The following is a 27864-nucleotide window of genomic DNA, read 5'->3' on the forward strand; positions in this document are numbered from 1 at the left end:
GCACACTTCTGTTTCTATATTCCAATAACTGCATTACTTTTGGTTTTAATAAGCTATAATTTAAGCTTTGAAAACTATTTTAAAATCCTACTAGTAAAATCCTTAGTTTTGACTGCCAGGTGGAAAGCAGAGGAACAGCTTGGGGGAGGGGTGGCCAGTCCCAAGAACTAGAATGAGGTGGGCTCTGCTGCACACGATGAGTCTGACTGAGACTGAAAACAATAGAAACAAATGACGATGACGATGACCCAATTTCCCACCTGCCGTTTCAAACTTCTCCTTTGATTTTATCTCACACATGAATCAGTTCAACTTAAAATCCATGAATGCTCTCAATTTCTAATATATAATGAACCAAGTTCTCATATGACTTATGATTTGATTTACAGTTACTATATTTGCAGTTATCTATATAACATTATTTGATTTTCTGGACAAGACTTTTAGAAATTCTAAAAAATAACAGTTATTAATACCTTCCCATGAACAAGTAAATTTAGGACATCTTGATTAAATATGTTGTATAATTTCGACAATCGCTAGTAGTTGGAAACTATAAGAAATAACAGAAAACTGATTTTGTATAAGATCAAGATAGATTATGTATAGATAATAAATACCTAACTGGTAAAATTTAAGTTAAACAGTTAAAGTAGCATAATTTTGTGTTTTAAATAGGAGAGGGAAAAATAAACATTTCACTTCTTCAATGCCTAGCTTTTCTGAAAAGCTCATCACTCAACTTTCTGAATTCCAAAGACATTCCATTTGTCACCATCTACTTGACTTTACCCATCACAATTTGAAGAGTCTTTTGAGGTGAATGAGCTATTTCTAAACATGCCTTAGTTTCATTTTTTACTTTTTTTTAAGTTTATTTATTTTTGAAAGAGAGAACACAGGCAGTGGAGGGTGGGGGCAGAGAGACAGAGACGGCATCTGAATCAGGCTCCAGGCTCTGAGCTGTCCTCACAGAGCCCGATGTGGGAATCAAACCCACAAGCTGTGAAGTCATGACCTGAGGCAAAGTTGGACACTTAACCAACTGAGCCACCATGGTGCCCCTAAATATGGCTTAGTTTTAACAAGAACTATTTCTAAATTTGGTGTTCCTAAATATTGGCTCTTTACAAATTTATTTAAAATTGGAGCCATAGCTATTTATGATTTAAAACAATCTGAAAACAAAACACCTGAAGTGACTTGAAGATTAAATCAGAATCCAAAATAAGATATGGGTTTATTTAGCTTTGATGTATAATTGTCCATTAATTACAAGAGATAAAACAGCCTAGACCATCAAGATAGAAATATCTCCCATATCACCTCGACCCATACTGGTTGACATCTACTGAATGACTGAAACAACGAGCTTCTCCTTTTAGAGTTTTCTAAGTCAATAGATAGATCAAGGGATGGAAAGAAATAGAAAAATTGGTGGATAGAGATCTTCCCTCTCTATTTAAAAATACATGCAATTCAGGCATTCCACTTAAACATTCATAAATGTTTTAGGCACCAAAAGTGGTCATTAAAACATTTTATATCATGAGAGAAAAAAAAAGATAAATCAATTATATAATACTGGTTTCACTCTTAAGCAACAGAAAACATAGAAGTTACAACAAAAAAAAGTTTTCTTTAGCACTAAGTTCAAGCTAGGATTCGCCATGTTTGTCCTTGTAAAATGAAGGAGGGTGACACTGGGAAATGACACCTGAAACCAAATTCGGCGTCCCTGAACTCTTCTTAAAAAGCAGCGGCACCATGGGGATACATAATGTGATAAAGGGTGTGTGAGTGTTTGCACGTGCATCTCCCACACCTCACTGACACCCCAAAGTCCTTGGCACGAACATCTCCCAGGGAGGTCGAGACCTAAGTCACGCAATATGTTAAGAGGAGGTGTGATGGTGCACTTTCCCGCTCCTCAGCCTCTGCTGTAAACAATGAAAAGAAAGCAAAACAGAGCTCCAAGTGAGGCAGTGACGGAGAATGGGGAGAGCTGGGAAGGGAGGGCCCTGCTCGCCTACCATGTGCTGGACCAAGAAGCAAGTTGGCTGAGGAGGTGGAACACGACAGGACCCTTCCAGTGTGGTACAGGGGGTCCCAGGGTGATGAGGGGCTCGTTCTCATTTTCTGGCTGTGACCTCATAAAGAATTCGGCCTGTCCTAGTGAAACGACGGCAGTGTGGCCAAGCTGAGATTGAGGGCGCAGGCACAGACCAGGATGAAGGCCACGTGTCTTCCCCACAGTGGCCGGACCCGACGGCCTTTCCTTCAGCCCTGGACTTCACACGAAGGACAGGGAGAAGGAAGGACATGACTGACTTTGAACCTAATGGGTTGACAAATCACTGATCTCAACGTTAAGGATGAATGCAGAAAATTTTCTGATTCACACACAACAGGGATCGGGGCGGGGGGGAGAAGGTAATTACAGTATAAATGAAATTATATCTTATACATCTGAATTCATGGGCTTGGAATTCAACCTCATAGACATATTTCAGTTAACCTTTGCCAAAAAATACAACATTCTTATCATATGCAGGTGTCTCTCCTGCTTCTCCCCATCTCATCGTTCATTCTGCTCCCCCTTCCTTCTTCTCCTTACTGTTTTTTATCATTAAAAAAAAAAAATCTGTTTGCTTCCCATAAATAGAATTTGTTCTTCCAGTGGTTGCTGGAGGAAAACACTAAAAATTTTACAGAAAACTATATTAAAATTCATTTGAAGGTATTTTCCCATCTTTAGAAAAAGGATGAAAAATGGTAGTTGATCCAAGGAAAGAAATTAGAGGAAAACCGTCAGGAGCAATTAAAATATCCTTCAACATCTGTAGAATATTTAGACTCAAGTTCCAATCCTATGCATAAAATATCTACCCAGTGCCTTAAATAGTGCCCAACACATCGTAGGCACTCAACAAATACATGGTGAATGATTGAATAAAGAAAAGCCATTTTCCTGAGGCTATATATGTAAAATATATATGTAAAATAAATATGTCAGTAAAACAGAATGGAGAAATAATGTGAGCAAAGAAACGTATCTGCCCTTTACCCTCCTGTACCAGCCTTTGTTATGCCTTGACTGCACTGCTTCAACAATTGCTAAGTCAGCCGTTTATGCACTGGGCGCTATGCAAGTCAAAATGATGTACTGATTAGCTACTGGGGGCGAGAGATATTTGGTGAAACAATTACTGAAAAATGAATTAGATACATCTATTGTGCTATGGGAAAACAATACATTCTGACTTTAGTAGAAAGGTAAGAAAAGGATGAGCCACAGAATTTAATTTTTTTTTTTTTCCAGAATGAATGTACATGTTCTAAATTGACCCCCCCTATACTGCACAGAAGGCCTTGTCGGTTTTAGAGTTGATGGTCTGTCCTGGGAACTGCAAAAAGCCAGGTGCGTCCACAGAGGTGTTTTCTGATTGCTGTTCCGAAGGCCACAACCGGTGTCACGGTCCCTCCTGCCCCCGGGACTCTCCATAGACACACAACTGGGGTTTCCTGTCCTTCACCCCTTCTGCTTTCTCTCTCTGATAAAGAACTTAGTTCTTTCACTGCTCCCTTCTAAGTTTCATTCGAGAAACATTAACCTAAAGCACACAAATCCAGAAGATGCAAGGCTGGGCACTCGGCCGCCCAGAGAAGGCAAGCGCCAAGGGCAGCACTCCCGGGAGAAGGCCTTCTGCTGTACGAACCCCGAACTCTCTCCCGGACCCTGGCATCGTTTACGGGGCTTGCGCTACCGCTGGAATAAACAGCTGTGGAATGACCGACCAGGACCAGGATGGGAACTCTGGTCATGTCACAGGTGACCCTCAAGCCTGCAGGCTGCAGGGCACCTGCGGAGGCTCCTCACCAGCAAGAAGCGGAAATGCCCCTCGGCATCCATCTTGCAGGTACATCTTCCTGATCATTTGCCTCCGTCTCAAAATAGGTTTTCTTAGATGAGCTCACGGATTCTCCGGTAAATGAGTCCTTCCTCCAGTCAGAAGGACGTTTCGGGATGCTCCCGCTACCTGAAGATGTGGTCCTCAAGCAGGACACTGACCCACAACAACTAACCCGGCCCCTGTGAAGGAGACACCACCTCGCGCGGCCAGCACAGCGACCCAGACGGTGCCGCCATCAGACACACAGGCACAGCTGTGTGAGTGTCACAAGGCCTGTGACTACCCTTGTGATTTCCACACATAATGTGTCATTTCTGGGTCATTTTTTTCTTTTTATAGAGACGATCTTTAGATTCATCTTCTCAACACTTGAGGCAATTTAGCACCGCTAAAACTGCATTACAGAGTAGATGGATCTCTCTAGCCTTAAGGAAAGAACAGAAACTAGTGTTTCGTATCATTTCTAGAGGCTGTATGTTAACAGCAGAGCAACAAAGACCCCTAACAACGACCGGCACAGAAGGCACTCTGAGGGGTGAGCAATAACAATGGGACGGAGGCTGAAATGGCCAGCGATCTTCACACTGGGACTGGTGTTCAGAAGCACAGCGTTTAAAAAAATGTGTGAATTCTCCCACGAGGAGATTTAATCTAAATCTTCCGAGCATGTTGTAAGTTCGTGGGAATAGGCCATTTGCCCAACAGGAGGACTTCTTACTTGACGACGTAGAAACATGAACCCCTCCTCTTCACCACTTGCCCACCTGTTTGTACAGAGGCGGGAGGGTCTCTCCACTCACGGGCAAAGGTTCTTCATTAACCCTTCTCTCGTGATCTTGGAGTAACAAGCTTGATAATAACTAGGAATTCTAGAAAGCTCAATGATGCCTGTGTATTTACTTCTAGACTCACGTTTGCCCCTGGTTTCTGGTTTCCATTAGTATTCCATCATGGCATCCCTGGAGTTCCAGCTCACAGGGCTTGCTTCTTTATTATGTTTCCCTAGAGCGTTATTTGATGGAGGCCATGAATGGGCAATATTTTTGCAGTAAGGAATCAAGTTGGCAACCTTACGTTTGCAGACATACAGGTGTTGTTGAAGAAAAGCTACTGGGAGAGCCTTCTAATAATGATTTTTCCAGCCACTTTTTCACACAAAATTTGTGAGATGAAACACTTGTTTCCAACTGTAAGTCCTTCTGAGTGGTTACACCTGCTGTCCCTAATTATGGACGATATACACCAGGTAGTCCCGTGGTTGGTGACCTTGTGTGCTCAATGAATCACATGGGCAGTCACGACAATCCTAATACTGAGGCATCTACAGAGATCAAAGTCACAAACCAAGTGGTTTCCAGCATATGTGGGGAGTGGGGGATGTGAATTTACGTCCTCACTTTGGAAGAGGAACTAGTTCTGGAGATTGACGGTGGTGACGCGTGAACAATGATGTCAATGTACATAACCTCATTAAACTGTGCAATGAGAAATGACTAAGATGGTGAACATATACACACATATATATATACACATACTGATATATATTTCCCCACAATCAAAGAATCAAAAGGAAGTCCCAAAGCCAGGCCACATCGCTGATGAGTTAAATGAGAACCACTGGGGGCAGTTAGGACACGCCCAGGGATGCAGCTCTCTGCCTACCAAGGATTGGTGGATGCTAACTCTCTCTCCAGGCATGCATTTCTTTCTGGTGGAGCCTATCGGTCAATGATGCGAGTGGTAGGAGGCCCTGAAGAGTTTTTCAAAGGAATTGGAAACACTGGGGAGCAGGAGAATGTCCCCAAATAACTGCACTGGTTAAGTACACAGTGTTCACTGCATTAATATTGTCCTTGAACTTGGAAACAATGTTTTTAATCTTCTTAACATTTATTTTTGAGAAAGAGAGAAGAGAGAGAGAGAGAGAGAGAGGGAAAGAGAACATGAGCAGGGCAGGGGCAGAAAGAGAGGGAGACACAGAATCAGAAGAGGCTTCAGGCTCTGAGCTGTCAGCACAGAGTCCAACACGGAGCTCGAGCTCACAAACTGTGAGATCATGACCTGAGCTGAAGTCGGACGCTCAACCTACTGAGAGACCCAAGCATCCCTACCTTGGCAACTCTTGTGCTTATCAGTGATGATGATCTCACATGCCTCTGTCAGACTTGAGGTCGCTGGTGCCTCTGAGTAACATCATAGAAGTTTTGTAGAATCACATTCTAGAAGAGCCCATGGCAAAACTGACTAAGAGTCACAGAGCTCTGCAGCTCTGACAGACTTCAGAAATCCTCAGGTCTTCTATCTCCACCCTCTCTTTTATAGGTGGGGAACCGGTAGGCGGAGAAATGGACTGTACCCCAGAATGTCATTTTATAGAGCACTCATATCCAGATTGTCCTTAAAAAGCCATTTCTGCTCATCATGGTACAACAGGCCACAAAGTTCTTCAACTAACTATTGCACTTTGAAACTAACAAATTGAGGTATTCCTAACAACTATGATCTACTGTCCCAGAAAACTCCTTAAATGGATATTACTATTTTGATGAAAAAAAATATTATCACAGTTTTTGGAAAGACTGGAAGAAAGAAAGAGAATGTTCCATAAATTGAACTTGGTGGATTCTTTACCAGAAGCAGCTGCAGCCACGTAAATGAGACCTGGCGCATCACCCAGTGCACTTTTTTCAGAGGCACATACGGCTTCAAATAGCGGGGATGGGAAAATATTGGTTGTGATGTTTCTTTAAGTTTTAAACAATACGGCCAATGCTCTGTGAAAGAAGAGTAATCTTTGGCAAATATTTTTCATAGACTACAGTTTCTTAGCAACAATGAATTGTGTCTAGAGTGAGATGCCTGCCTTCAGCAAGGAGCACAGAAATGAGTGATGTCCTTCTGGTATTTTTCAAAATGTAAAAAAGCTTTGGAGCACGTCAGGGGACTTTGGTGCTGCAAGTCCCAAACCAGGATGTTGCTTTATTGATACGGAGAATACAGAAGGAATACTCAGTCCCAGATTCTCCATCTTCATTTGGCTTTCCGAGTACAAGAGAAAGTAGAAAAATCACTGGTAGATCTAAACAATGCTCTGAAATCAAGATAATGCTCAGCTTTCAAATAATAAAAGGTAAGTCTATCACTGCCCCTTTAAGACCATTGAGTGCAACTGGATAATGTCACAGGGATGGGAAACTTTCCCAACAGGAAAGTTAGGTTGTGCTTTTAAATTCTCCTTTAGCTTCCATTAGTTTCCAAAGTGTGCTTATTGACAAAATCCTAAACATGGATTTAATCCTAATTTTAAAAAAATTACGGTAATTCGATAATCTCAATAATAATAATGATGATGATACCTATATTTTCCTCGTTATTAAAAATTAGTGACAATGTACATAAACTATGCAGCAAATATAGGGCCTCAGTGTTAACACAGGCTGTAAAAGGAAGTAAAATGTAGCTTTCTTCTTTGGAATAATTATATTCCTGAAAATTTACCTAAAACTCCATGTTGAATCAACACTTACCATTGCCGTAATCGTGTGTAAATATGAGAGCTCCGCTTTAGTACAAAGGTCAACATGAACGCTCTAACAAGTATTTCCTGAGCACCTGCTGTGACCGGGAGCCTCTGTAGGGCTCTGGGAATAATACGATAATGAATAAACCCAAGTCCATTCTTCCCAGAGCCTACATTCTTGGTGGGGAGACACAATATACATGCATTGTGTGTGCTACACATAAATTGTAAATAGACACACCTTTAATTGTGGGTGTTGCTCAGTGCTAGAAAACAAAGGTAAACCAAAGCATAGAGGGAGTGGGGGTATGAACGAAAAAGCCCGTCTTGGAGAGCATGGGCAGGGAAGCCACGGGATTCATTCTCAGGACGCGTTGGCTGGATGAGATCTGGACTGTCTATGCTCACTATGTAATCACATATCTCTGAACAGCACCGAGAGGATAGAAGCTATCAATGTGTCATGGAAAACATATATAAATAAATAGAACCATAGAAACAAAAACGAGCTGACAGAAGGAGCTGACATTAAATATGACACCAAATCACTGTTTTATATATCACTTCAACTTTAAAGTATAATTAAACTTTCCATAATAGCAAGTGAAAGAAAAATAGGAAGCAAGAGAAAGGCTCCCCCAAAGCAAGAAACGAGGTGACTGTACAAGATGGAGGTACCAAAGTTCCCAGGCAGCATCCACACTCTTCTCTCCGTCCACGGATAAGACATCAATTCACGGATGCCTTTGACCACCACCACAGTCACACCTGCAGTGGCTTAAAAGTTGCCTGGTTTTCTCTCGTTCCTCCAACATTTGAAAAAGGGATCTAGGTGTTGGGGCACCTGGGGGATTCAGTTGGTTGAGCATCGAACTCTGGCTCAGGTTATGATCTAATGGCTCATGAGCTCAAGCCCCCACTAGGCTTTGCACTGGCAGTGCGGAGCCTTCTTGGGATTCTCTGTCTCCCTCTCTCTCTGCACCTCCCATCCTCTCTCATAAAAATGAATAAACATTAAAAATTTTAAGTGACCTAGGGGCACCTGGGTGGCTTAGTCACTTGAGCATCCAACTCTTGATTTCTGCTCAGGTCATGATTTCATGGTCGTGGGATTGAGCTCCGTGTTGAGCTCTGTGCTGGGCATGAAGCCGGCTTGGGATTCTCTCTCTCTTTCTCATTCTGCCTCTCCCTCCACTCAAAATTATTAAAAATGGACTCAACAAAAGGAGATGTGTGAGGGGATGGGGGAAACAGGTGATTAAGGAGTGCACTTGTCACGATGAGCACTGGGTGAGTATGGAATAGTTAAATCATCAGCTCAGGTTATGATTTCATGGTTCCTGAGTTTGAGCCCCACTTTGGGCTCCAGGCTGATGCTTTCCTTTCCCCTTCTTTCTCTCTCTCTCTCCCTCTCTCTGCCTCCCCCCACTGCTTACAATCTCTCTCTCTCTCTCAAAATAAATAAACTTTATATAGAAAAAGAACTGTGGAATCACTATATTGTATACCTGAAACTAATATAACCCTGTACATTAATTATACTGTAATTAAATTTTAAACATTAATAAGAAAATGAGTCAGTGAGAGAACCTAATCAATAGCAATTCTTGAGGAAAAGAATGCCAAATTTGTTTCTTGGTTTACATGCTGTTAGTGCAATTCTTTATACTGTCACGTTAACAGAAGACAGGTGGCTGTGATGTCACTGAAACTGAACTGCGGTGGAGAAATACTAAAGCTCGCTGCAGCAACATTTTAAATCTATAAAGAAAATAGTGGTAAGAAACACCAAAGAGAGAGAGAGGGAAGAAAATTATCAACGTGCCACAGGAAAAGGAAGAGAGGCTGGATGTGGAAGGCAGCAGAAATAAATGGCAGTTCATCAAGAAACTTGGGTTACTTGGTTGAAATGATGGGTTGAAGCAAACTGGGAGCAAAGACTCCTTGTCCCACAAGTAGAGGACACACGTGGGGCTGGGCAACAGCAGAGATAACGGGAAACTATTCTGTCCTGCAAAGAATAAACCCCAGGGAGAGCCAGGGACGTGTCAGTCCCCCGGTTCTGTTTCTTCCAGCTCGTTTCCTTACTAGCCTGCTCTGTTCTGCCTGAGGACAACGTCCAGGGTGCCTGGGTGTGGTAAGAGGGAGACCCACACTTGGTTAAGAACATGACTAAGAATCACAAACAGAAACAGAACCCTGAGGGTAGCTGTGGCCACTCTGAAGATGAGGGGCTTTTAGGATGGGTACTACAGGTTGTATAAATTTAGGATCGTTATTAGATGGGTTCCTGCCACAAGCTTAGAGGCACACATATGGAAGAAAAGGAAGGAGGGCCACAGAAGAGAATGGAAGCCCATGTTTTACAGAAATCTGTGAGGTCCCTATTATCAACTGTGATTAAGAATTCTATAAAGAATAGGGGTGCCTGGTTGGCTCAGTTGGTTAAGCGTCTGACTTCAGCTCAGGTAATGATCTCACAGTTCGTGGGTTTGAGCCCCATGTTGGGCTTCGTGCTGACAGCTCAGAGCCTGGGGCCTGCTTCAGATTCTGTGTCTCCCTCTCTCTCTGACCCTCCCCTGATCACACTGTCTCTCTCTCACACACACACACAAATAAATAAAAACATTTTTAAAATTTTAAAGAATTTTATGAAGAATAGATTTGAGGATTAGAAATAATATACATAGAACCTATTCTGTAACACGTAGCAACAATGTAAAATATAATATTTATATAAAGATATACTATGCATAATGTTTATGCAATTGACATAGAACCTATGACATTGGCTATATAATATGTATGTATAATACATAATATTTATGCAATGTTTATAAAGAACCTATTAACCCAGCAGTGTGTAGCATGTGTGCTGTTAATCTAAGTGGGTCCTTAATGCAAAATTACACTGTGACATTCTCTCTTGCTTATCAATTAGAACAAAGATTTCCTTCTACTGAGTGTAGGCAACCCCATGCAAGGTGTACGGCTTGAAATGGTGAGCTCAAGGTTAGGTGGGAACCCCACCTGGACTCCTCATACAGCTAACTGTACTGTCCATAAGCCACACACCCCTGCCAGCGGTCCTGCCTGACAGGTGTGAAAATATTTAGTCAATGTCATTTTCCTTACTATGGACCTTGGAGGTCAAGAGAAGCTCTGGAGTCAATATGATCCGGTTTCCAATCCCAGCTCTAACCATGACTGGCTACAGTGTCTTGGCATGTTAACATCCTGAATTTCAATAGCTGTATTTGCAAAATGTGGGATAACTATATCCATCTGCACCTACAGTATATATCCTACCTGCATAGGAAATAGATACTAGATGTCCACTTCCATCCATAAATTCTCCAATCCTACTCTAGCTCCACATACTGATATATGAATTTTTCTAACAATCTACTCATAAATATTCAGTTCTAATCAATGCACTTTATGTTTCAGAGAGTGGTCAATGGTGAAAAATTTACTAGAAAACTCCCCAAAATAATCTGAATTCAAATAAGAAAACTTCAAATTTTAGGCTTCTATTATTTAGAATTCTTTATATATAATACTGGAATTAATATTTAGATTGTCTATGGAAAAAATAAAGATTTCCATAGAAACAAAATAATAGTATAAATAAAATCAGATGAGGAATATTTTACCAAACTAATATAGTGAATATTCTTTAAACAGAAACAGCCCCGAATTACACATAATTACAGTGGTAACTACAAATGGATTCATCCACTCATCTTGACAATGTTGGTCATTAGTTTGGATTATATGTTAGTCATTAGTTTTGATTACATGAATTTAGAAAAGAACTGAATTGCTTTTCATTAAAAACAGTCTCCAAAAGACATTAAACAATCAAGAATAGCTTCTTCTTTTTAAAACAGCAGCGTTTACAGTCAGTTAATTATATGCTGGGCCCATGACATATCATCTCACTTAATGGTCATGAGGCATCTTTTTACATGGGCATGGTCTTACAGTTTGCATATGAACACACATGGATTCCATGTCACCTGGATGGAGGCAGTGGATGAAGAAATAGTGACCTCATACATTGGATGTCCAGGAGCATTACCTAGTCCTAAACTACCAGTAGGGATGACACTGAGTTTTAACTTAGTTACAATAGAGCAAATAACTGAATAGCATGATTCTTTGTTCATATATCCTTTCTCCACATGACTCTAACCATTATTTTTATGCTGGATAGAGTCAACTTCCATATATAGGTACCTTGTTTCAAGGTGTGGCCCACAGATTCCTGGATGGGTAGTGAGAACTTTTCAGAGGGTATGATATTTTTATATTAGACTGTTTTTATAATAATACTAGAAGAGATAAGGTTTTCCCATGTGTTGCCATGTCCACTGATGACAGTAAAAGAGCAACGGTAAGCACACCTGACCGCGACCTACACAAATGCAGGCAGTAGCATCCTGCACTAGAATGAGGAGGAGAAGGAGGAGACCAGCGTCACTTAGGAAAGTCTCTGATGAAGCAGGAAAAGTGATTAATTTTGATAAATCTTGATCATTGAGTACATACACACTTGTGGTACATACTGAAGCTTGACATGATCTCAATTGAGAAGCGCTGAAATTGTCTGCATTTTGAGCTGGATTAACTGCTTCGTTTTCATGAAACTTCTTATTTGAAAAAATAACTGATAAGCTATTATTGATAGTATTTGAGAGTCATACATGTTATTTACTGAGCCTTTTTTTACATTTAAATTCAAATTAGTTAAGATGGAGTGTAGTATTGGTTTCAGGAGTAGAATTTAGTGATTCATCACATACAAATAACATAGTACTCATTCCACCAAGCACCCACCTTACTTCCTATCACCCAACTAGCCCATCCTCCAGAACGGAAACTGGCACAGCCATGCTGGAAGATGGTATGGAGGTTCCTCAAAAAGTTAAAAATAGAATTATCCTTTGAACCATCAATTGGATTACTAGATGTTTATCCAAAGGATTTGAAGAGAACCCCAATGTTTACAGTCAGCACTGTTAACAATAGCCAAACTAGTGAGCCCAAATGTCCATCCACTGATGAATGGATAAAGAAGTAGTGATATAGATAGACAGACAGATAGATAGATAGATAATGAAATATTACTCAGCGATCAAAAAGAATGACATCTTGGTATTTGCAACAACGTGGACAGAACTAGAGTATATTATGCTGAGCGAAATAAGTCAGGCAAAAAAAGACAAATATCATGTTTTCACTCAAGTGTAATTTAAGAAACAAAACAGATGAACCTAGGGAAATGAAAGGAAAAGTAAAATAAGATAAAAACAGAGAAGGAGGCAAAACCGTAAGAGACTTTTAAATGTAGAAAACAAACTGAGAGTTACTGAATGAGCCTTTTATTTAAGAAAAATAATTTATAAAATTTGCCACCAATGATAAAATTCAAGTGGTCTAATAAAAATTAGAATTTGAAAATTTATATGTGCCACCATGAACTTGACAGCTTCCCAATGCTTACATATTTATAAGATATATAGAGATTAAAATATGCAATGTTTTTGATATTATATAGTTAAATGTATCAACATTCAGAAGAATTCATAACTCAATGAATCATTATTTGCCAAATATTCACCAATGCATCATGGTACAAAATCATGCATGTATAAAGCATTTCAAGATGGAAGCTAGATCAATGGCTTATAAGGTAAAGAAGTATAAAATATTGTTATGATTCCATATTCCAAGCTGCAGTCAACATTTAAGAAAATTCCATTTATCAGGCACCTGGGTGGCTCAGCCGTTAAGTGTCTGACTTCAGTTCAGGTCATGATTTCACGGTATGGGGGTTCAAGCTCTGTATCAGGCTCCATGCTAACATTGCAGAACCTGCTTGGGATTCTCTCTTTATCCCTCTCTCTCTGCCCCTCCCCTGCTCACATTGTCTCTGTCTCTCTCAAAATAAATAAACAAACTTAAAAAATTAAAAAAAAGAAATTACTATTTATCATTTTTTATCACATATTATATGTATCCATATATCTTACTGGAAAAACATTTAAGCACTGGAAAACTGTCAAATACATGGTAGCACACACAAGAAACAGACTCTTAACCATAGAGAACAAACTGAAGGTTACTGGAGGGAAGAGCATGGAGGGATGGGCTACATAGGTGAAGGGGATTAGGAGGGCACTTGTGATGAGCATTGAGTGCTGTCTGGATGTGATGAATCACTAAACTCTACACCTAAAACAAATATTACACTGTATGTTAACTAACTAGAATTTGAATAAAAACTTGGAGAAAACATTTAAAATGCTCATTTATTTTTCAACCATATGTGAGACAGGATTTTTAAAAACATTTTAACCAAAACAATATAGTGAAAAAGATTAAATGCCGCAGCAGATGTATGAAGCCATATATAGTGTCACCATTCTCACAAACATTAGAGGAAGGCTGGAGTGAAAGTCAGAACAAGGCAAAGAGGATTTCAGAGCAAAAACGTTACTGAAGATGAAGAGGGACACTTCATAACATGAAAGATTTGAATTCATTAAAAAGATAGCAACTTCAAACATGTATGCAACTAATAACAGAGCTTCCAAAGACATGAAACAAAAACTGATAAAACTAAAGAAATAGATAAATCCACAACTGTAGCAGGATATTTCAATATACTTCCCTCAACAACAGAACAAGTGGCCAGAAAGTCAGTAAGGATATTAAAGACTGGACCAACGTTGTCATCCAGCTTGATCTAACAGACCTTCAATAGAACATTTCACCTACTATGACAGAATATGCATTCTTTCCAATGCATGGAAAATGCTTACCAAGATAGAGCATATTGTAGGCCAGAAAACAATCCTTGGTCAATTTAAAAGGACTTAAGTCATAGAGAGTTGTCCTCTGACCACAAAGTCCTGGGAAAATCTGTAGATACTTGGAAACTAAATAGAACACTTTTTTATAACCCACGGATCACAGAAGTGATCGCAAGTGGGAATAGGAAGTCTTTTGAACTTCATAAAAAGAAAAACATGCTATTTATTCATGATACAGTTAAAGCCATTCTTAGAGTGGAATTTATAGCACTGGATACCCACATTAGAAAAGAAAAAGGAATCTTAAATCACAGCTTCAATCTTAAGAAACTTCAGAACGAAGAGCATATAAATCCACTGTAATCAGAAGAACAAAACTAATAAAAGACCAGGGCAGATTTCAATGGAATATGAAATAAAATTAATATAGAAAAATCAGTGACACCAAATGTAGACTTTTTTTGGAGAGGATCAGTAACACTGACATATCACTACTCAAGTGGATGTGGCAAACTAGAAAACACAAATTACCAAAATCAGGAATTGGAATTCTGCCACCACTACTGATTTAAAGGACAATGAGAAAGTACTATGAATAACTTTATGAAAATAAATCTGACAGCTTGGATAAAAATTGGAAAAATACATTGAAAGATGTAAACTATCAAAGCTACTTACTTACATAGAGAAAACCTGAATAGTTTTGTAAGTAGGAAAAAGTTGTAGTGTAAGTTTAAAACTTTTTGTTAGAAACTTCTACCTCCGATGGCTTCATGGATAAATCTCTCAATAATTGAAGAAAGAAATATTATCAATTCTACACAAATTCTTTAAGGATATTCTAGAGCAAAGAATATTCCCTAATTAATTTGATGAGACCAGCATTACTCTGAGAGTAAAATCAAGAAATTACAAGAAAAGACCACAGGCTAATCTCTCTCATGAGCATACATGCAAAAATCTAAAACGAAATTAGCAAATCAAAGCCAACAGTATATAAAAGGATGATACATCATGACCAAAGTAATTTATCCTAGAATGCAAGAAAATGAAGTTAATGTGATAAATCACATTAACAATTAAACAAACAGAAAAGATGATCTCAATAGATCTGGAAAAAAATTCTGAGCAAACCTACATCCATCTATAAGAACCTATAATACACTATCATTAGAAGAACACTTTCACAGCCTGATAAAAATAATCTATGTAAAACCTATAGCTAATATCACTTAATGAAGAAAACCAGAATGCTTTCCACCAAAGATCAAGAATAAAGCAAGAATGAGGATGCCTGTTTGGAGAAGAGCAGATGACTCTTGATCTCAAGATCATGAATGTGAGCCCCATGTTGGAGGTAGAGATTACTAAAACTAAATAAAACATTAAGAAATAGAAGAGAGCAAGAATGGCTTACCATTTGTATCCATCCTCATAATGTAAGTCCTGGCCAGCTCTTTCAGGCAAGGAAAAGAAATAAAATTCATTCACAATGGAAAGAAAAACAGAAAACTGTATTTATATGTAGTAGAGGACTAGAGTAGGTAGTATTTATATGTAGTAGTGTGTAGAGGACTAGAGACCTAGTCCTCTGAAGTATACAAAAAAGTTACGAGAACTGGTTTATCACAGTTTTGCACGTGCACACATATACATATACACACCCATAGATGGCAAAAATACTTATATCTGTATTTAGTCCTACAGAAAATTTAACTCTTTTAAATCACTTTCCCTGCTGTTATATTATTTGATTGCCATGAACTTGGAGACATGGAAACAATATGGAAATTCCCCAGGAAAACAAGAAATCTGAAAGCATGAATGTCTCAGCTGAGATAAGGTAACACCTTTCCTTCCTTCACTGGTTTTCCCCAAGCCACACCGACACAGCCCCAGGGGCTAATGTTTACCCCAGAGTTACACCTCTTTGTCACAAATGAGGCTGTTGTCAGAATGCAGCAGAGTAAACGCCAGCACAGCCCCTACGATGCTCCCGACACGTCCCATCGCCAGGCTTGTGCTGAATAGACACTGGCCTTTGATGTTTCTGAGCTCCGTGTCCAGTTTTGCAGGTTGAGAAGTGTTTCTAGTTCTTTTACTATGGCATGCAATTTGAACGGCCTGGCAAGTTCAGACTGAATTTAACTCATTCTGTTTTAAAACAGAGCTAGGCCAAAACAGACCAAGGACATTTCCGGATCCCAGCAAAGATTTTCAGGGGTGACAGAGTGCTGGATGGACAGTCTCCCTCACACACAAGGTGTGCTTGAGTAACACCTGTTGCGTGCCTATGTGCCAGGCACCGTTTCAGTCACTGAGGAAGCCGGGATGAATAAAACATCATCCCTGCACTAGAGAAGCGCGAGTTGGCTGGGGAAACGGCCACGTGGACAATAATGAAGACTGAAGGATGTGCACCATTCTCTGGGAGTGAGGCACGGAGAACATTTTTTCCAGGGTGAAATGGGGAAGGGGAAAAGGGAGGAGGTCACTTTTGAGATAAGAAAGGAATACAAACAATAAAAAAAGCTCTATGGAGTCTAGCAAGAAGAATGTGTACATTGCAAGCATTTGTTCCTTTTCAAAAGGGAAAATTCCTGAATGCCTTCAACTCATTGTGATTTTATATGCTAGTGGGAGTAGGCACCTGCCTTTATCAGCCGCCACACTGAGAGTGCGAACAGATACCCATAACCAAGCCATGCTCCGGAGAATGTCCCTGACCGAATGAAGGAAGCCAGTGATGGACGGACAGGAAAAGTGGGTACCAAACGTGGGGCCAGCTGTCTTCTGTGATCTGTGCCCTGAGATTCGCAGTGGGTTCAGACTGAAGCTCATCACTACCGAAAACCAGCTTGCCTCTTGGCTTCCTCTATTCCCCTTCTCCAAAGAGCACTTTCAAAAAAAAAAAAAATCACTTGAAGAAGAATCCCCATCTCAGGCTCTGCTTCAAAGGAACTTGAACTAAAACACCAGCTCCCTGGCTACACTCCAAGTTTGTATCTTTAACCTGTAAACCATACAATCTTCTATTCACTTCAAACAAGGCAGACACTGCTAGGAAGTCAAAAGCATTTTGTTTCATGGTATTTTCTTTGTTTCCTTTTCATGGAAAAAAATATATATATAATTATACCAACTTTATTACAACCGGCCTATAGACAATTCTATCCTTATGCTAACCTTTCAAAATTAGTACCACTACTTGTCTTTCTCACTCCTATCCACGTATGAGATCCACAGTTACGAAATGAAACAAACAAAAAAGGAGACTCTGAAATCCAGAGGGAACGGCTGGTTACCAGAAGGGAGCCGGGGGAGTAAGGGGCGAGGGAGATAAAGGCATTAAGAATCCAGTCACCTTGATGAGCACTGAGAAGTGTATAAAATCATCGCACCACGATAGTGAACACTTGAAACTAGTATAACACTCTTGTTAGTTATACACCAATAAATAACTGAAATTAAATAACATCTTTAAAAATGGTCATTCCTACTCCAGCTTCGCTGAGTAATATTCCTTCTTCCTTCTCCAGTGGTGAAGCTACTTTCTTTCTGTTTCCACTCACTATAGTAGCCCAAGCTCTCCACACGTACCTTTATTGTTTCCCTTTCAAAAACGGTTAAATTCTCAAGGAGGAAAGCACTTTTCTTACCCCCCTTTATTCTTTATTTTGAAGCTTACTCCTAGTATGAGTACCCATCTTATAAACTGGCAAATGGAATGGAATTCAAAAATGAAAAGAAATGATACTGCAATCATTAAAAACATAAATGACAGGGGCGCCTGGGTGGCTTAGTCGGTTAAGCGTCCGACTTTCGCTTAGGTCATGATCTCGCGGTTCGTGGGTTCGGGCCCCACGTCAGACTCTGTGCTGACTGCCAGCTCAGAGCCTGGAGCCTGTTTCAGTCTGTGACTCCCTCTCTCTCTGACCCTCCCCTGCTCACGCTGTCTCTCTCTCTCTCTCCTAGAAATAAAAAAAAAAAAAAAAACTTAAAAAAAATTTAAAAAAAAACCATAAATGACATTATAATCGTAATGCACTATTACAATCACCACTACATTAAAAAAGTCACAACTGGAAAGCAGTGTGTAACTCATCACAATCCTAGTAAAGTGAATCATAACATTATCCGAAATAAATTGCACTGACTGCCACTTACATTCATTATTCTAAAAATTGAATGAAATAATTATGAGGCTATAGTTAAGTTTTTGCCCCATCTATTTTTTTAAACATTAATCAAAATGCATTAGAATATAAGACGGTAATTAATGAAAAACGGGAAGAAAAACCCTAGAGACAAAATGCTGATCATGTTCATTTAGGGTTAAATATTTAATGCTTGCTCGTAGAGTGAAAGGCATCGACTCTACAGCATGTGAAAGTTTTAAACACAGTATGCTTTAGATTTTTACACATAAAATAGCCTCATAATAATTGAGAAGCTGTATATTTAAATCAAGATGACATAGAGTTAAGAACAACAAGTTGAAATTACACATATTTGAGAAAACAGCATGCTCTTCAAATAACACCTACACCCCTACCTGAAATCGTTACCAGCTCTTCTGCCATTTTCTGGAATCCCGGGGTCCGGACACATGTCAGAGACCAGCGCAGCGCCCCCTTGACTCACTGTGACAAAGAGAAACAGTCTTGTAAGTGTGTGTAGCTGCTGGGGAAGTCCTGGGAGAATAAATTTATGTTAGGCAGGCTTGGTTCTTAGATCATGATGACTTACTTAGGATGTGATTTATTTTGGAATTGAGATAAGTGAGGTACGTTAAAATAAATCGTTATTCTTATATCTGAAAAACAAAGACTTCTTATCCAGTAAAAAAACGCCAACATTCTTTAGGCCACCTTCTGTTGAAATGGTCAAAATGTAATTCTAAAGAATATATTTTCTTATTATGTTAAGCGTTACAATAGGTTACAACTAATAGCATGGTGGGACAAAAAAGAGCAGAATGGTAAAAACGCCAAAGTTTATACAGAAGAAAGCCTTCGTCCATCCACTCTCCATGGATGAAATGAAGACAATATTTGTTAATACTTACACAGAGAGAATTTAAATAAATTACCTATGATGTTTTAAACGTTGAACATGTTTACAATTGGACTAAAAAGAGCAGTACCATTCTTCTTTCACAAATGTGCTGCCTTATTTTCTGAATCTGTTCCATGAAGCCTTCCTCCTACTGGGATACTGTACAATCAAAGAGTAGTTGTGAAAGGACGCACTTGCTTATTGGATAGAGAAGCTGCCACTCCAACACCCATCCTACCCCATAAACTGTCTAATCCAACCGAGGCAATGCCTTCTTTCTTTCCAGAAATTTGCTCACCAGGGGGCTTGTCACTCAATTCCATCAGGTGAGACATGAGGGGAAGTCTGTCGCTGTACCACCGGGAAGACGTTTCACTGAGCCGACAGGGACCATCTGTTTTTACTCCGGATTGTACTGTGTCTGGATTTCGAACGTGAACTTGTCTGTAACATAATGCTATGGTCCCAGAATGAAGACTATACCATAAAGGATATATAATATATATACCAAATACCTGGACCCTTGATATCATAGTTGAGGCTGAAAATTTACTGACTCAGGAACCTACCCTATCTTAACATCCTGTTGGGGAATTCATGTTCCCTACAGCTTAAGTCCACTTGAATAGATTAATTCATTATCTATATGCAAATGTTTATAATACATATATTAACTATATATAATATGTTTAAATATTTTTCCACATATATTTTAAATGATTCCATGAGAAAAATGTATCTGGGTCAATCCTGAAATCCTTAAGAATTTTATTAAAACTGTGCATAAAACATGATAATAATTACAGCAAGATTCAGTTTTCATTGCTAAATGAGGATGAAATTGGGATATGGACATAATCCCTCATTAACTACAAATCTTACTAGAATATATTAAATAAATTTATTCTTAGGAAGCACTTCATCATTCCAAATTAGTTAATCCTTATTTCTTACAGGTTTTAATTGAGATTTTTATATCACCTAATACTCATTTTGCAGTGTGGTGTGAGACATGGATTCACCTCTAAAATTTTCTTTTCTACTTAAATATTTGTTCTTCTCACTATCATTTAAAAATGATCTGGCAAGGAGGGCAGTGACATCAGTAAGATGATGGACGAGTAAGTTCCAGGAGCCCATCCCACAGGGAAACATCAAATAAAAATGACAGATGAAATAAAATCACTTTGTAGGAACTCTGGATACCAGTCAGAAGTCAACAGCAGTTAAGTAAATGCCCAATGAGCAAAAGCCACAGCCATAAGGGTAGGAGGGTTCTTGAAGGTGTAGCTTACTCTTGCCCCACACCTTCATTCCTGGCCTCATTCCTGGTTCCCTTCTGAGAATGGAGAAACACAGAGAAGCTTGTTTGCAAATTGTGACCTGGGGTCTGCATGAGAAACTGGTTTCTGTCTTGCCTGCTTTGGGGCTCATATGGGGAAACAAGCCAGATGCTGTGGATGGCGCTGGTGGACTGTTGCATTTAGGAAGTACAAAGACACAGAGGCCACGCAGGTGACTGGGGCCAAGAAATTACAGGCAAAAGAAGAGAGGAGAACATCTATGATCCTGAGGAGAATCTGGCATGAGGCCCTTTGGGGTAGTGAGATATTTTTTTTTTTTTAGATTTTTTTTTTTTTTTAATGTTTTATTTATTTCTAGGAGAGAGAGAGAGACAGCGTGAGCAGGGGAGGGTCAGAGAGAGAGGTAGTCATAGACTGAAACAGGCTCCAGGCTCCTAGCTGGCAGTCAGCACAGAGCCCGACGCGGGGCTCGAACCCACGAACCGCGAGATCATGACCTAAGCGAAAGTCGGACGCTTAACCGACTAAGCCACCCAGGCGCCCCTAGTGAGACATTTTAAAGCAGTTGGATGGGGGTCTGGAAAAGTATACAGAGACCCAGACAGGACATGTTCCCAGAAAAGACTTGAGGAGACCTTAAGTGTTCATGCGAGGCTAATCTTACAGCTCACTGGCCCACTCATTTGTAAAGGTCTTCCACACCATTCTGCAAAAACTGGGAGAGGAAGTTCTATTCCAGATGAACTTTTTTTTTTTCCCACAAAGATCACAAGTCATACAAAAAATAGAAAAAAAATGTGCTCAATTCAAAGGAGTAAACTTAATTTCCAGAAATAGTCCCCGAGGAAACACCTGCATCAGACTTACTAGACAAAGACTTAAGCATAGCTGTCTTAAACATGAATTTGAGTAGCGTCTGAGTGCTCCTCAAACTTGAGGAAAGATGTAAGTATACAAATCTAAGGAGCTAAACACACTCCAAGTAGGATGAAATCAAAGGCACCCACCATGAGACACATACTCAAACTATCAAAAGACAAAAACAAACCTTGAAAGAGAAAAGCACTAAAATCACAAAAAGAGATCCCCAATGAAACTGCCAGGCTTCTCAGCAGAAGCCTTGTGGGACAAAAGACATTAGGTGAAATATTTAAGTACTGAAAGAAAGGCAGCTGTGAACCGAGGATTCTACATCCTGCAAAGCCTTCCCCCACAATAAAGGGAAAATTAGGCATTACCAGACTAAGAGAAAAACAAACTAAAAAAGCAGAGAATTCATTACTAATGAATGGCGTACTTCAAACTGAAATGAAAGGGTACTAGACAATAACTCAAAGCAAAATAAAAACACAAAGTTCTCTTGTAAAAGTAATTATAGAGAGAAATATTTTTAAAAATCCCCTATTATGTGTTGATTTGAAACTCCATCTTTATAATTTTCTACATGATTTAAAAGATAAATGCATAAAAATATTACAAATATGTGTTAATAGGTACACAATATATAGAGACACAATTTGTGACATCACAGCATAAAGTGGTGGTGAGGGCATAGTGAAGGACTACAGGTAAGTTGGGACCAATCTGAGGCAGACTGCCATAATTTTAGGATCTTCTGTGTAATCTTTACAGCAACCACAAAGAAAATACCTATGGAAAATGCACAATGGGAACTGAGATGGGGACCCTAATAGGGCACTACAAAAAATTAACTAAACACAAAGAAAAATAGTAACAGGAGAAATGAGGGCCAAAAAAAGCTATAAGACATACAGGAAACAAATAAAAACAGTAAAAATAAGTGCCTTCCAATCAATAATTTCTTTTTTTTTTCTTTTCTTTTTTTTTTTCTTTCTTTTGGAGAGGGAGAGGGAAAGGGAGAGGGAGTGAGAGAAAGAGATACACAGAATCTGAAGCAGGCTCCAGGCTGTCAGCACAGAGCCCTATGCAGGGCTTGAACTCACAGACTGTGAGATCATGACCTGAGCCGAAGCCAGATGCTTAACTGACTGAGCCACCCAAGCGCCCCTCAATCAGTACTTGTCTAAATGTAATCAGCTCTATGTATTGCTGAACTGTGTCCCCTCAAAATTCACATGTTGAAGCTCTAGCCCCATCTTTACGAAAGTGGCTGCATTTGGGGAAAAGCATTTGAAGAGGTGAGTAAGTTACAATAAGTCATTGGGGTGGCCCTATTCCTGTAATAAGCGGTGACCTCATAAGTAGAGGATTAGCACAGACACTCACAGAGAGAAGTCCACGTAAAGACAAAGGGAGAAGACAGCCATCTACAAGTCAAGGAGAGGACCCTCAGAGAAACCTCCCCGCCAACACCTTGATCTTGAACTTCTAGCCTCCAGGATTGTGAGGAAATCAATTTCTGTTGGTTAAGTCACTCAATTTGTGGTATTTTTTTTATGGCAGCTCTTGCTGACTAATATAATTCCTAGTCAAAAGACACAGATTGTCAGAATGGATACACAAAAACACACCAGGACACACCTATGCACTGTCTACAGGAGACTCACTTTACATCCAAGGGCACACAGCAGCTGAGAGTGAAGAGTTGTCTAATTCACAAAGCCAGGATGTCAAAAGGTGGTTTCCCAAAGCTCCGGGAGAATGGCCGGGGGAGTCTCTACTGTTTCACATGCATAAAGTTTCAGCACGGAAGATGCAATTTTTCTGGAGATTTGGCTATCTTAAGATCACCACGGTGGTGATGGGTGGACAGCAGTGTGAATGTACTTAATGCTACAAAATGTATACCTAAAAATGGTTAAAATGGTAAATTTTATGTGACATGTATCCTACCACTGGATGTGCATGTGTGTATCCCAACGAGTCATGAATTTGCGACCTGTCAGCAGGTCAGCTTCTAGCAGTTGGGCAGCTGTACATAGTCCACCGTCCACATTTCGCTTTCTGTGACCCAGGGTCAACCACAGTCCAGAAGCCGATGATCTAAAGCCTCAAGCTGCATCACAGCACGTGTGACACTACCCTCATTTCACCTGATCGGCTTGGCTTTTCATCATTTCCCTTCATCACAAGAAGGGTAAACACATTCAGGACAATAAGATATTGTGGGGGGGAGAGAGATACACACTCACATAGCTTTTATGACAGTATATTGTTATAACTGTGCTATCTTATTAGTAGTAATTGTTGTTAGTCTGTTATTGTGCCTAATTTATAAAATTAGACTTTACACATACTATGTAGGTTGAGGAGATAACGTAGTGTCTATGGGATTCGGTACCGACCATGATTTCAGACGTGCACTGGGTGTGTGAGAATGTTTCCCTTACAGAGAAGGGGGACTGATTTCACTACTTTTATCTCCAGCCCCACAGTCTATATCACGTGCTGGGGCAGAGTCCCCAGTCAGGAGGCAGTGTTCTACTAAGAAGTCTCTAAAATCTATTTCCCAACAGGATTCTAGCTTTAATAATTTCAAACTACAGTACAGAATATTTGCACCATGTTTTCTTTTTCCTGCCGTCATCACTTAGATACGTCCTATATACCCCAGAGCACAATGGTCATCGCTGTGTCACATGGAAACAGCCTCATTAAGGTAAATGGCCAGCACTGTTTTCATCAGAAGTAGGGTCTGCTGCAGTGTGGATCCTATTTCACTCTTCTACAATAACAGACTGCTCTGAAACACGGCATAAACCCTTAAAAGAGGTCTACTTCTATTTCCACTTTTTCTGTTTTTCTCCCATGGAATAGTAATAAAATGAGAGAAATTGGAAGTACCCATCCAACTCAGATCAAAACACTGTGGGTCTTTTTAAAGATAATGCCAAAGTCACTTATTTATTCAAGAAAGGTTACCTACTTGGAATTCTGTGAGAGCAAAGAATAAATTAGACAAGCCTGAATGGTTTGCAGATGGCAGAAGATAACAGAAAAGTGATGAGGGACTAAATGTAAAATATGGCCGATTTCCTGAAACAGAGATAGGTTTTTAATGAGATAATGACAGCAAAGCCCCGGTACCAAACAGGTTATGTACAAGTCAACAATGAGCTCCATAAACCCCAACTACCTATTCCATCGGTATCGTGACAAATTAATTTCTCTAAAAACTGAAGCTTCAAAGCTGGAAGCAGTCACGGATCTCAATCTGCTTCAAGTAGGTTCCCCAGGGCCTCGGAGAAACATTTTCAAAAGAGAGGAATTACTTGGTTTAATATCATTTTAACTCTAATTTTGTTGAATTACATCTTTTCAAATCTCCTGGGACACATGCCATAGATATTAATAAATACATTAAACTTTAGTCAAAACCTTGGAGATAAAAATCAAAACTGGAAATATCCAATGGGTAGATTCAACACCCATCATTAACTAATACCAAAGCAAGATGTAAAATTATGCAAATGGATGAACAGATACAAATTAGACAGTTTGTAAAAGACTTCTAATGAATTTTGATTTAAAATGTGTAAATTATATTTATATATATTTAAATGTAATTTTCAAAGAATCTTGATTCACAATACGAAGATTCCTATGAAGTATGTTCAGCAAGAGGAAGATGCTTTTCCTATCAAATTACCCTGCTCTTTGAGGACATGCCTTGTGATTGTCAATTAAAATTCAAGATGAATTTATTTACAGCAAGCTATACAGCCAGACCAGTGCTACAGAGATAAAAGTAACTAACACAAAAAAACACAAACAGCTACCTCTATTATTAAAGAAAACAGACAAATAACTCAGTGGGGACAAGAATTACAATTACTGAAATAGAAACAAGTAGAAAGAAAACACTAAATATAATAATTATAATGATGATGATTTAAATTGAAATATGTAATATCAGCTAGAAACTCCAAGTGTCATTTACATATATGTATATAAACATATGTATATAAATATATGTATATATGTATGTATGTATATGTATATAAATACGTGTGTGTGTGTTTATATACATATATATAGAGAGACAGAGAGCATGTGCATGTGCAGGGGAGAGGTGCAGAGGGAGATAAAGAGAGAATCTTAAACAGGCTCCACACAGCATAGGCTTAAACCCAACATGGGGCTCAATCCCATGACCCTGGGATCATGACTGGAGCCAAAATCAAGACGCAGATGCTTAACCGACTAAGCCATCCAGGTACCCCTGGATATTTCTTTAGACTGAATCTATACAAGCATTCCATGAGGTGATAATATTAAACCCATTTTATAAGAAAGAAAACTAGGGCCAGAGTTGGGACCTGATTAATCCGAGAATCCAGGTTCCTTTCCCTACATTTCCTGCAATAAGTTAGTGAGACAGCGGATGGGCAAGGGCTTTGTAACTTAAAGTAAGACCTTTAAAAGACAATGTTAAAAGATTCTTAATAATAAAATTCCATTTATGATGGAAATACGCTAAGCACCACAAGGTGAAGTAAAAGGGTGTTTTCATCTATGTTCCCAGTCTAAGGTACACATGGGAAACCATATGCTTTAAGCCAGGAGGGTTCAGCTCCAATACCATCTGGTGGCAATTCTCCTGCGGTAAAAAGACCAGATTCAGAGGCTTCCCACATGGGGCCCCAAGCTGCCCCCAGGGCACTGGAGCTACAGACCGGCATGAAAACTCAAATCTTCGTGTAAGGTGCCATCTTCTGTGTTAAAGTTTAGTCTGGATACCTTTGGAAAACCAGTGCAGAACAAGATCCATTTAAAGGAAATCAGACTTTCTGGTGGCATTGCTCCTGTGATTTATTACACCACATTCTTATTTTTGATACTTGTTTCTATAGAGACCTAAAGATATGTTTCAGCAGGATCAATTTTGAGACTAATTCTAACCATTTTAAACCTTCAGGGGGGTGTCATGTTTTTATTTCCAGAACAATAAAAAGTGTTGTTATACAGAGCGCGTTCTGTTGAAATCGCTGGTGGCAATGCTTCCCCCCTTCCCATGCCTGGCATGTGTGCTTGGGGGTCACTGTCAACTTCATACTTTCCTGCTGCAATCAGGCTGGACTGACTCAGCCCTGACACTTGTTCCTTCCACGTTAAATAGGCTCACTCTTTCTTTACTGACATGCAAAGCAACGTCTACTTTTTAATGCATTTCCTCTTTTTGGCTTGCAAGTTTTATCTCGGCAAGAATAAAAACTTACTCCTGTTGTTTCTTCCTAAAAAAAGCAAACGCTAAACCACTAACATAATTAAATGTAAATTTCCACCACATTTTGCTATTGTACTAGTTTGTTTCATTCCGTTCTCACAGGGTTATTCTTGCTGAACAGAGTATCACATGGGATATTTCCACAGGTACCCCAGAATCAGGGGTAACTGTTCTCTGTTTCTGATGAACATGTACACAGTCTTTGCCAGCAGTTGATTCCATCACAGAACAGTAAGCAATACTGAAAAGCTTTATAGAAATTAGTAAAACACGAATTAGTGACATCTGGATGAAAAAAGTCTTATCACCAGTGCAACATTAGGGTTTGAAAGGGAGAGCTGGCAGAGAAATAAGTTCTCAAAACATCTTGCTTCGATCTGTAGTGTTTGGAACCTTGGATTAAATCGACAAGGAAACACCTCTTAAGCAGCAGAATTACAGAACGTGAAGCCCCTGTGTGAGAGTCTAGGGCTATATTTTCCAAAAATTTAATATAATACCAGACATTTTGTCTGGACTCTCTCTCTTTTCTCACCCCATTAATTTGCTGACTTTTAAAACACTAGTCATTGAATGTTCACTACCCTGACTTTTAGATCTTAATTTGCTATGTTCTCTTATTTCCAGTTCTATTGCCTACTCTTCAACACTTAGTTTATAGCAACTTATTTTTAAAATATATTTTAGGGGCACCTGTGTGGCTCAGCCAGTCAAGCATCCAATTCTTGACTTTGGCTCAGATCATGATCTTGTGGTTCATGGGATCAAGCCCGGCGTCCAGGCTCTGACAGCACTGACAGTGCGGAGCCTGCTTGGGATTCTCTCTCTCCCCTTCTCTCTCTGCTTCTCCCTCAGTCACACTCTCTTTCTCTCTCTCAAAATAAATAAACATTTAAAAATAAAATATATTTTAGTTTCTTATGTAATAAAATATTACATATTAATGAACATATTATCAAGAAACTTTCAAAAACTTTAATGGTTCTCAACTGCACAACAAATAAGGATGATTTGGCCGTCACTGAAAACCCCATCTTTCTGACATTATTCTAACATGACCTGCAGAGATCTTATGGTCCAGGTCATTGTAAACACTACA

The 27864-nt window shown here is 39.4% G+C and overlaps 1 protein-coding gene across 1 annotated transcript in view; it reads right to left on the bottom strand.

The window, feature by feature from the left end:
• Positions 1-27864, bottom strand: part of LOC120224573 (CUB and sushi domain-containing protein 1-like) — a 124331-nt gene that overhangs the window by 15566 nt on the left and 80901 nt on the right. Inside the window, exon 3 of the mRNA XM_039222836.1 lies at positions 18811-18898. Coding sequence (XP_039078767.1) covers positions 18811-18898 — 88 coding nt within the window. The remainder of the gene's footprint in view (positions 1-18810; positions 18899-27864) is intronic.

The sequence above is a fragment of the Hyaena hyaena genome, unplaced genomic scaffold (assembly GCF_003009895.1).
Source record: "Hyaena hyaena isolate Hyena2069 unplaced genomic scaffold, ASM300989v1 scaffold_1192, whole genome shotgun sequence".
Classification (NCBI taxonomy): Eukaryota; Metazoa; Chordata; class Mammalia; order Carnivora; family Hyaenidae; genus Hyaena; species Hyaena hyaena.